The 12,013-nt window shown below is 42.7% G+C and overlaps 1 protein-coding gene across 5 annotated transcripts in view; it reads right to left on the bottom strand.

Annotated features, from left to right (window-relative positions):
- Window positions 1-12,013, bottom strand: part of mfsd8l1 (major facilitator superfamily domain containing 8-like 1) — a 103,351-nt gene that overhangs the window by 54,523 nt on the left and 36,815 nt on the right. For all 5 annotated transcript variants that reach the window (XM_072255299.1, XM_072255301.1, XM_072255303.1 and 2 more), the window contains one exon: window positions 8,567-8,646. In XM_072255299.1, the coding sequence (XP_072111400.1) occupies window positions 8,567-8,646 (80 nt within the window). The remainder of the gene's footprint in view (window positions 1-8,566; window positions 8,647-12,013) is intronic.

Below are 12,013 nucleotides of genomic sequence, written 5' to 3'. Positions count from 1 at the left end.
CAGTGGCCACACATTTTAATTCCACATCTCATTCCCATTCTGACATGTCTATCCACGGCCTCCTCTACTGTAAAGGTGAAGCCACACTCAGGTTGGAACACCAACACCTTATATTCCATCTGGGTAGCCTCCAACCTGATGGCATGAACATCGACTTATCTAACTTCCGCTAATGCCCCACCTCCCCCTCATACCCCATCCGTTATTTGTTTTTATACACACATTCTTTCTCTCACTCTCCTTTTTCTCCCTCTGTCCCTCTGAATATATTCCTTGCCCATACTCTGGGTTCCCCCCGCCCCCCCGTCTTTCTTCCCAGATCTCCTGTCCCATGATCCTCTCGTATCCCTTTTGCCAATCACCTGTCCAGCTCTTGGCTCCATTCCTCCCCCTCTTGTCTTCTCCTATCATTTTGGATCTCCCTCTCCCCCTCCCTTCAAATCTCTTACTAACTCTTCCTTCAGTTAGTCCTGACGAAGGGTCTCGGCCTGAAACGTCGGCTGCACCTCTTCCTATAGATGCTGCCTGGCCTGCTGCGTTCACCAGCGACTTTGATGTGTGTTGATAATGGCTGTGTGGCTTACGGATTAGCTTCACTGTCAACTTTAAAATGTTTGGATGTGATACAAGCACAGGCTTAAGATGGTGTTGTAATGCAATAAGGTTGGCCCCAATTTCAGCTTTACTAACTGAAATGGGACAATTACCCTTACAATTATGGAGGCTGAGGCTGCTGTTAACATACTGGGTTAATTTGAGGGAGCAAAGAAATTATCATTCTGTTAAAGGTGTTGGAGGTCTGTTGGGAACATCACAACAAGAGTAGTTTTAGTTTTGGGTGACTGGGTTCTTATCACACTAGGAATACGAGTTTGTTGGATTTGCAATGTGTCCCACAGTAATTTTCTCGGTAATCCCACCTTGGTTTTTTCCAATAACTTAAATTAAATTTTATGAGTCAAATAGGGAGCAATCCCTGTGGAAAGCAGAGAGTGAATGCAGGGGGAAGAGAGAAGTGCTTGGTGGTGGAATCCCACCTGTAGGAGATGGCGGAGGTTATGGAGAATTATGTGCTAGACATGGAGGATAGTGAGGTAGTAGGTGAGGACAAGAGGACTCCTATCCCTGGTGCAGCGATGGGAGAACGGGGTGAGGGCAGACGTGCGCAATATGGAAGAGATATGGGCGAGGACAGTGTTGACGGTAGAGAAAGGGAAGCCCCTCTCTTAGAAGAGGACATCTCATTAGTTCTAGAAAGAAAAATCTCATCCTGAGAACAGATGTGGTGGAGACAGAGGAACTGAGGGAAGGGATGACATTTTCACAAGTGCCAGGGTGAGAAGAGGTATAGTCCAGGTAGCTGTGAGAATCAGTGGGTTTATAAAAGATATCAGTAGCTAGACTGTCTCCAGAGAGACAGAGATTGAGAAAGGGGAGGTAAGTGTCAGAAATGGACAAAGTAAAATTGAGGGTGGGTAAAAGTTGGGAGCAAAGTTGATGAAGTCGATGAACTCAGCATGGGTGCAGGAAGCAGTATCAATGCAGTTGTCGATGTAGTGTAGGAAGAGTTCGCGCATGCCAGTCCATGACCTCTACTGCCACATTGAGGCCACACTCAAGTTGGAGGAGCAACACCTTATATTCCATCCGGGGAGCCTCAACCTGATGGCATAAACAGCGATTTCTCGAACTTTCAGTAATTGCCCTCTCTTCTCCTTCACCATTCCCACTTACTCTCTCACCTTATCTCCTTACCTGTCCATCACCTCCCTCTGCTGCTCCATCCCCTTCTTCCATTGTCTTCTACCCTCTCCTATCATTCCTCCCCCTCCTCCAGCCCTCATCTCTTTCACTAATCAACTTCCCAGGTCTTTTCTTCACCCCTTGCCCCCTCCCAATTTCACCTATCACTTACCACCTTGTACTTCCTCCTTCCCTCCCCCACCTTCATAATCTGACTTTTCATCTTTTCTTCCAGTCGTGATGAAGGGTCTCAGCCTGAAACGTTGACTGTTTATTCTTTTCCATTGATGCTGCTTGGCCTGCTGAGTTCCTCCAGCACTATGTGTGTTGCTTTGGATTTCCAGCACCTGTAGATTTTCTTGAGTTTGTGAAAAAGCAACTTAACTGGAAATGTTGTTGTGGCTAATTTTGTGTCTGAATTACAGGTAATGATTAAAAGGCTTACTAACATTTATCAGTACATATTGCAGAATTGGTCGCCATCATTTTAGGCTTACAGTGGGTGGAGGAAATTTGTCCTTGCAAAGTTGTAATTTGTTCAGGTTCCTTTTCTGTTTTGATGAGTCTTAAAACAAGTCATTCTAGCAGTAGGTCAGGTTTACTGTTGGAAGCTCATCAAACATTATTTCATAATCAAAGCATGGGGTAACACGTCTTTTCCTTGTGGGTCCCTGCACATAGAGATGTTCTAGGGCAATGAGCAGGTTGATTGTTTAACAAAAAAAAATGCTGTGAAAGGCTCAACAGTGGATATAGACCTTCCACTTAGCAAATCAGAGGCCAAGGGGCTGGTACGTTTAAGAATGAAGGGCTTATGCAAGACTTGTGGGATGGTGGGCATAAGGGGAGACACCTTTACAGAGAATATAAAACTGTTGTGTTTACGAGAGAATATAAAATTGTTGTGTTTATGAGATTTAAATTAGGTTAAGTGATTGAGAGTACAATACAGTGTTGGCATTAAATCACAGTGGCATGATAACTTACATTAAGTGTACTGAATATACCTAAGTGCCATCAGTTGTGTATCTGACAATACCCTCAAGAACTATGACATCTAGTTTCTTTTGAACATCAAATGTCTATACAGATTATTTTGGAAGATTGCAGAGGAGTAAAGTGTAGTTTTCCTTATAAAATAATTAATTTCCTGACCGAAGTCACGCCTTACATCTTCCATTACTCAAGTGGATTACCCTGCTGAATCCTCTCTTCAGGCTCAGTCACAATAGAAAATAAAACACAGAAATTTACAGCATATTACAGCTCTTTCAGCCCATAATGTTGTGCCGACCATGTAACCTACTCTAGAGACTGCTGAGAATTTCCATAGCACATAGCCATCTATTTTTCTGAGCTCCATGTACCTATCTAAGAAGCTCTTAAAAGCCCCTGTTGTATCCACTTCCTCCACCACCACCGGCAGTGCATTCCACGCACTCACCACTCTGTGTGAAAAACTTACCCCTGACATCCACTTGGTACCCATTTCCAAGCACCTTTATGCTCCCTCATGTTAGCCGCTTCAGCCTTGGGAAAAAGCCTCTGGCTATCCACATGAACAATGTGCCTCATCATCTTATGTACGTGTATCAGTTCACCTCTCATCTTCTGTTGCTCCAAGGAGAAAAGGCCAAGTACACTCAAATTATTCTCATAAAGTACGCCCTCCAATCCAGGCAACATCCTTGTAAATCTTCTCTGCACTCTCTCTACAGTATCCACATCCTTCCTGTAGTGAGGTGACCAGATCTGAACACAGTACCCCAAGTGGGGTCTGACCAGGGTCTTGTATAACTAACATTACCTCACGGCTCTTGAACTCAATCCCATGGTTGGTGAATGCTAACACCATACACCTCTTTAACAACACTGTCAACCTGCACAGCGGCCTTGAGTATCCTATTGACACGGACCCAAAGATCTCCACACTGCCTAGCGTCTTACCATTTATATTACATTCTGGCTTCAAATTGGACCTACCAAAATGAACCACTTCACACTTATCTGGGTTAAAGTCCATCTGCCACTTCTCAGCCCAGTTCTGCATCTTATCGAAGTCCTGCTATAACCTCTGACAACCCTCCAGACTATCCACAACAACCCCAACCTTTGTGTCATCAGCAAACTTACTAACCCACCCTTCTACTTCCTCATCCAGGTCATTTATAAAAATCACAAAGAGGAGGGGTCCCAGAACAGATCCCTGCGGAACACCACTGGTCACCAACATCCATGCAGAATACAAACCATCTACAACCACCCTTTGCCTTCTGGAGGCAAGCCAATTCTGGATCCTCAAAGCAAGGTCTCCTTGAATCCCATGCCTCCTTGCATGGGGAACCTTATCAAATGCCTTACTGAAATCCATACACACTACATCCACTGATCTACCTTTATCAATGTGTTTTGTTACTTCCTCAAAGAATTCAATCAGGCTTGTAAGGCATGACCTGCTCTTGACAAAGCCACGCTGACTATCCCTAATCAGATTATGTCTCGTCAAATGCTCATAAATCCTGCCTCTCAGGATCTTCTCCAATGACTTGCCCACCACTAAAGTCAGACTCACTGGTCTATAATTTCCTGGGCTATCTCTACTCTTTTTCTTGAACAAGAGAACAACATTTGCAACCCTCCAATCCTCCAGTATTTCTCCCATCCCTATTGATGATGCAAAGATCATCACAAGAGGCTTAGCATTCTCCTCCCTCGATTCCCACAGTAGTCTGGGGTATATTTCTTCCAATCCCCATGACTTATCTAACTTAATGCTTTTCAAAAACTACACAACATCCTCTTTCTTAATGTCTATATACTCAAGCATTTCAGTCCACTGTAAGTCACAATTGCCAAGGTCTTTTTCACTGATGAATACCAAAGCAAAATATTCATTAAGTATCTCCGCTACCTCCTCTGACTCCGTGCACATGTTTCCACTGTCGCCCTGACTGGTCCTATTCTCACACAGCTCATCCTCTCGCTCTTCACATATTTGTAGAATGCCTTGGGGTTTTCCTTAATCCTGTTCACCAAGGCCTCCTCATGGCCCCCTCTGGCTTTCCTAATTCTATTCTTAAGCTCTTTCCTAGCAACCTTGTAATTTTCTAGAGCTCTAACAGTACCTAGTTTCTTGAACCTTTCTCAAGCTTTTCTTTTCCCCTTAACTAGATTTTCTATATAAATTGTACACCATCATTCTTTAACTCTACCATTCTTTCCCTGCCTCAATGGAATATACCTATGCAGAACTCCATACAAATGTTCCCAGAACATTTGCCACATTTCTGCTGTGCATTTTCCTGAAAACATCTGCTCCCAATTTATGCTCCCAGGTTCCTGCCTAATAGCATTCTTTTCCCCCCCATCCCAATTAAATGTTTTCCCAAATGTCTGCTCCTATCCCTCTCTAGTGCTATGGTGAAGGAGATAGAGTTGTGATCACTACCTCCAAAATGCTTTCCCACTGAGAGATCTGACACCTGACCAGGTTCATTTTCCAATACCAGATCAAGTACAGCCTCTCTTCTAGTTGGCTTATCTACATATTGCGTAAGGAAACCTTCCTGAACACACCTAACAAACTCCACCCCATCTAAACCCCTTGCGCTAAGGAGATGCCAATCAATATTAGGAAAGTTAAAATCTCCCATCACAACAACCCTATTATTATTGCACTGTTCCAGAATCTGCCTCCCTATTTGCTCCTCGATATCCCTGTTACTACTGGGTGGTCTATAAAAAACACCCAGCAGAGTTATTGCCCCTTTTCTGTTTCTGACTTTCACCCACACTGACACAGTAGACAATCCCTCCATAACTTCCTCCTTTTCTGCAGCCGTGACACTATCCCTAATTATCAATGCCACGCCCCCACCTCTTTTGCCTCCCTCTCTGTTCTTTTTGAAACATCTAAAGCCTGGCCATTCCTGCTCCTGAGACATCTAAATCTCTATAATGGCCACAACGTCACAGTTCTATGTATTGATCCAAGCTCTAAGTTCATCCGTCTGTGTTTATTATACTCCTTTTATTAAAATAGACATCTCAAACGATCCGGCTAAGTACATATTTGCTCTAACATCTGCCTATCCTTCCTCACAAACTCCCTACAAGCTGTCTCTACTTGTGCTCCAACCTCCTCATCCTCTGCCTCTTTGCTTCAGTTCCCATCCTCCTGCAAATCTAGTCTAAACCCCCCCCAACAGCAATAGCAAGCCTCCCCGCCAGGATACTGGTCCCCCTCAGATTCAAGTGCAACCCATCCTTTTTGTACAGGTCACACCTGCCCAAGAAGAGGTCCCAATGATCCAAAAATCTAAGTCCCTGCCCCCTGCTCCAATCCTTCAGCCACATATTTATCCTCCACCTCATTCTATTCCTATACTCGCTGAAGCGTGGCACAGGCAGCAATCCCGAAATTACTACCTTTGGGGTCCTGCTTCTCAGCTTCCTTCCCAACTCACTGTATTCTGCTTTCAGGACCTCCACCCTTTTTCTACCTATGTCGTCGGTACCAATACGTACTACGACCTCTGGCTGCTCGCCCTTCCATTTCAGGATATTGTGGACGCACTCAGAAACATCACGAACCCTGGCACCTGGGAGACAAGCTACTATCCTTGTTTCTTTTCCACATCCACAGGATTGCCTGTCTGTCCCCCTAACTATAGAGTCTCCTATTACCTCTGCCCTCCTCTTCTGTTCCCTATACATCTCAGCCACAGGGCCAGACTCAGTGCGAGAAGCATGCCCACTATTGTTTCCCCCAGGTAGATTGTCTCCCCTCCCCCCCCCCACCCCAACAGCACTCAAAATGGAGGACATAGTTAAGGGAGACAGGCACAGGGGTGCTATCCACCACCTGATGCCTTTCCTTCCCTCTCCTGACGGTTACCTACTTATCTGTCTCTTGTGGCCCCAGGGTGATTACCTGCCTGTAGCTCCTGTCTATCACCTCCTCACTCTCCCTAACAAGCCAAAAGTCATTGAGCTGCAGTTTCAGTTCCCTAAGTCGGTGTCTAAGGAGCTATAGCTCGATGCACCTGGTGCATATGTGGCCATCAGGGAGGCTGGAAGTCTTCCAGACATCCCACATCTGACACCCAGAACAGAAAACTGGCCTCGCAGTCATACCCACTATTCTAATACACTGAGCCCTGTGAGATTCCTTTTTTTTAAACTCTGCTCCGCAACCTGTGCGAAGCTCGCTCTCTCATCGAATTGATTGATCCGCCGCTAATAGAATACATCCATGGAGATGTTATATCCTTCAACTTAGTCTAGACTGAAATCATTTCATTCCATTTACCCAGACCAACAGTATGCTTATTTCTCACAATCATCTTCGAAATATCTGATCCTTTCTTGGCCACCACATTTAGCTTAGATACTTATGTTGAAGCTTGGAATATAATCCAAAGAAAATATGAAGCCAACTGTTCAATAAGGACATCTTCAAGAGGTTTCACATCAAGAAGGCAGCACCATCTAAGGATCTTCACCATCTGGGACATGGCCTTTCATCGTTGCTAACATCATGGAGGCAAGAGAACCTGACTGCTACTCAATGATTCAGTTACAGCTTATTCCGCTCCACCACCAGGTTTCTGAATGGTCCGTGAATGCTGCCTCACTATTCAATATTTTTTACACCGTTCACTTATTTTGCAATATAGTTTTATGTTTTTGTGGTATGACTATGAAATGAACTGCAGTAGAAGTGGTAGATGCAGGTTTAATTGCAACATTTAAGACGAGTTTCGATAGGTACATGGATGAAAGGAGAAAGTAGGGCTACTGTCTGGGTGTAGGTAGATGTGACAGGTTAGCATTGCCTGGTTCTATGCTTTAGAACTCTGATTCTTTCTTCCACTGAAAAGCCAACATTTTTATACATTTAACTTGACAAAATCTTGGGTCTCATTGGTGATTTTGTTAATTTTTTTAATGTCAGACAAATAAACAACAAAGTGGAAGGATGTCAGGACAGAGCCACACTTCATCAACATTTTGTGGAAACAGATGTTAACAAAGGGTAGTATGGAAACAAGAAAACAATGAATCATAGAAATAAAAATAAAAATAAATTTCACAACCTAAACTTTCTTATCTCTGCATCCACGTTTCCATCGATTGACTTTTATTAACAGACCTTATCAGAAGATTCAACCACAAACAAAAATGTCAAAATCAATGTCCTCATCTCAATAACTATCAAACTTTCTACTTTAAACTCCACTGACTTTCTATTTTCCAGCTTGGGTTTTCATTTTACCTTACTCTAATGATTTACTTTTACTCTATATTCATAAATATATGAAATACTCCTCCAACTGTAAATTCTTCACTTGTTCCCCCTTCGTCTTTAGCAGCTACTTACTCACTTTTCTCTTACACATTTTTAAATACTTTTTTTTATTGAAAGGAATTCAAGAATATTTCATTGAATATTCTTGGATCCCACAGCACAATGTTTGAACTTAAAATGCTTATGACAGTTAACCTTACATATGAATCTATCTATCATAAGCATTATTGCATTTTGGTCTTCGTGCCTTTAATGAACAAGTCAGAAGCCTTAGCCCATTTTGAATGTTCACGTTTCTCCAGGTTTGTCTGAATACTGGTAGTGACGTATTTCATATGAGTGGCTTTCAAGATCTGAAATGAATACTTAATTTTTCTTAATTGTCAACACTATTTGTAATAAAGACCAAGTCTGATCATATCACCAATATGAGTATACCCATTTGTTTACACTCTGTGGTGCAACATAATAAAAAAGCTACAGCTTATTAAAAAGATAAAGAGTAAATCTTACCCCTGGTGAAGTGTATTTATTGACCTTAAATGGCCCAAGGCTGAAGTTGCAAAGTCTCAGGAATAGATTAAATCCTGGTCCTAAGTTTAAAAAAAAGCAGAATAGGAAATCTGTTATAATTTGGGAGAAGCTAGTAGATTAATTGACCCCCCCCATGAAATATTTGGATACTTAAAACATGATTTCACTCAGGTAACAACATCATATAATGTCAGTCCAGTTTTAGTATGGAATTGTTAAAATTATTTTTGTAATATGCAAAAATAAATAATATTACACACTATTTTGATCAAGTTTGGTATTTCCTTCATAAATTTCTTTACAATACTTCAATAACACAGCAAAATAATACAACTGTTTCTTCATTGTTGCTTCGCAGGTTGCTTCTCATCCTGTATGTGAACTGCATGTGTGAGGTGGTGATCAACAGTCAAAGCTCAAAGTAAAATTATCAAAATATTATACATACATACACACACATCACCATTTACAACCCTAAGATTTATTTTTTGCAGGCATACTCAGTAATTCCAATAACCATAATAGAAAGACATCACCGAAGAGTGAGTTTTTTGAATTCGTCTGTGAAACAGTTGCAATTCTTCTCTTTAATGTCTTTTTCTTTTTCAAGGTAACTGAGGTCCTGTCGGAGTCCTTGATCTACAGCTGCACTCAAACTGCCATTTGTCACGGGAGTGGGTTCCTGCTGCCAGAACTTGCCAAGCAGCCTAGCATTTTCAATATCTCCAGGAGGGCCTGGAAGATGTGTGCCTACAGGATGTGGCCTTGTGCAGCGCTGTGAACAACCCAATCCTTCACTAGTGTCACCAATTGAAGCACTGCAGGAGATCAGAACATCAGGGCAATGGGTGCGGTTGTTGGAGACTTCTGTGCTTGAGCGATTGCTCTCTCTGTCTCTCTCGATGGTGAGAGAGTTTGTTTCTCTGACCTGAGAATCAGCAACTTGAAATAAAAGTGAAGCTGCACACTGTAACATCAAAACAGTGAGCTGCTGGTCCCCTCTCGCTGTGGAAGGAGTGATAAGTCTCTCTACCTTGTTAGACCTTGTTAGTGAGAGTGGGATGTTGAACTGTTGAGATGAACAGTGGTTTTTGATGGACCATAGATCATGGTCTCTTTGGGAGCTTTGCTATTTCTTGCATTGTAGGTGGTGCAGGTGGGGGTCAATGCTTTCTGCTGGGACAACTGGTGGGGGGGGGGAGGGTTGATGCTTTGCTGCTGCTTATGCATTGAGGGGGGGGCTTTGGGGTTTTAACATTTATCTGTCATTCTTTGGAGTTTTTCTTCTGCTTCATGCATGTCCACAAAGAGTAAGAATTTCAGGTTGTATATATTCTCTGATATTAAATGGAACCATTAAACCAATGAAAGACTGCACCAACAGGGTGGATAACCAGTGTGCAAAAGACAAATTGTGCAAATACAAAAGAAAATAGTAATGGTAAATGAATAAGCAATCAATATCAAGAACACGAGAGGAAGAGTCCTTGAAAATTAGTCCATAGGTTGTGCAAACAGTTCAACGATGGACAAGTGAAGTTGAGTAAAGTGAAGTTATCCTCCCTGGTTCAAGAGCCTGATGGCTGAGGGGTAATAACTGTTCCTGAGCCTGGTGGCATTGGTCCTAAGGCTCCTGTACCTTCTTTCTGATGGCAGCAGTGAGAACAGAAAATGATATGGATGGTGGGGGTCCCTAATAATGGATGCTGCTTTCCTGTGAGAAACGCACCATGTAGATGTGCTCAATGATGGGGAGGGCTTTACCCTTATTGGACTGAGAGATATCTAATACTCTTTGTCAGATATTTCTTTCAAGAGTGTCGCTGTTTTCATACCACGGTGTGATGCAACCAGTCAATACACGCACCACCACACATCTATAGCAGTCTGTCAACGTTTTACATAGGTATCATGCCAAGTCCTCACAAACTCCCAAGTAGAGGTGTTGCCATGCTTTCTTTGAAAGTGCGCTTACGTGCTGGGCTGAAGACAGGTCCTCTGAAATGGTAACGATGAGGAACTTTAAGTTGCTAACCCTTTTCACCTCTGATGACCCAAGTAAGGATTGATCATGGACTCCAGTTTCCTTCTCCTGTAGTCAATAATTAGCTCTTTACTCTTGCTGACATTGAGTGAGAGGTTGTTGTTGTTGTTGCACTACTCAACCAGATTTTTCCTCTCCCTCCTTTATGCTGATTCAGCCAACGACAGTAGTGTCATCAGCAAACTTGAATATGGCATTTTCGGTGTGCTTACTCAGTCATAAGCAGACATCCCACCTCTGCCGGACGTTGCAGGACTCTCCCGCATATTAATAGTGGCTCCCTGATGCCATTAAATTATATACAATATCACGGAAATCAATTTTTTTGAGAGCGAGCAAGAGAAAGCCAGAGAGTGAGAGCGCACGAGCGAGAGAGCGAGCAAGCGAGAGCGCTTGAGAGTGTACGAGACAGAGAGCGTGAGAGCACTCCAAAAAAATGGCAGTGTTCCAAAAAAATATATAAAACATACGTCATCCCAGACTACACTAAAGTGTACCCCTGCCTAATAGGGGTCAAAAATAATGACAGTGTTGCTCGCTGCACTGTTTGCAACAGTGACTTTTCTATTGCCCATGGTGGGTTAAGACTGTAAAAGACGTGTTGAGGTGAGTTTAACAGGTGTCATTCATTCATTAGCATAGCTAACATTATTTAAACTAGCTGGCCAGCTGCTAAGGAGCTACTCTGTTGCAGACATCCCACCCCTCCAGGAAGTCTCCCACAAATTGATGGTGCTACCTCCCTGAAATGAGTTTTTGCAGGGTGGGATGTCTGCATAAGTATAAAGCAAGTAGAGCAGGGGCTAACCACACAGCCTTATGGTGCACCTATGCTGATGGAAATTGTGGATTATTGTTAATAATCCAAAATGATTGTGGTCAGCAAGTGAGGAATTCAAAGACCCAATTGCACAAGGTGGTATTGAGGCCAAGGTCTTGAAGCTTATTAATTAGTTTTGAGGGGATGATAGTATTGAATGCTGTTGGACCTCTATTTAATTTCTGATCCTTAAGAGTTTTTCTGGGTGTCAGGAATAATGAGCAATTTTAACTCCATGATTTCAGTTTATTTTCAGAGAACAAACATACGAGAGGTGATTGATAAGTTTGTGGCCTAAGTTAGAAGGAGTCAATTTTAGAAAACCTAGCACATTTATTTTTCCTACATTTACACACTTAGTCCAGCGGTCGTGGAGCATACGGATCCCTTCTTTGTAGAAGTCGGCGTCTTGGACCTCCAGAAAGCTGTCCACAGCAGGGGTGATTGATAAGTTTATGGCCTAAGGTAGAAGGAGATGAGTTATTAACTTCAAACTTTTTGCATTTCACTCAAAGAGTTGAACTCCACGTGCATGTAACGAGAGCTGTATAACTCATCTCCT

The sequence above is a fragment of the Mobula birostris genome, chromosome 4 (genome assembly GCF_030028105.1).
Source record: "Mobula birostris isolate sMobBir1 chromosome 4, sMobBir1.hap1, whole genome shotgun sequence".
Classification (NCBI taxonomy): domain Eukaryota; kingdom Metazoa; phylum Chordata; class Chondrichthyes; order Myliobatiformes; family Myliobatidae; genus Mobula; species Mobula birostris.
This window is presented reverse-complemented; position numbering and strand designations above follow the sequence as displayed.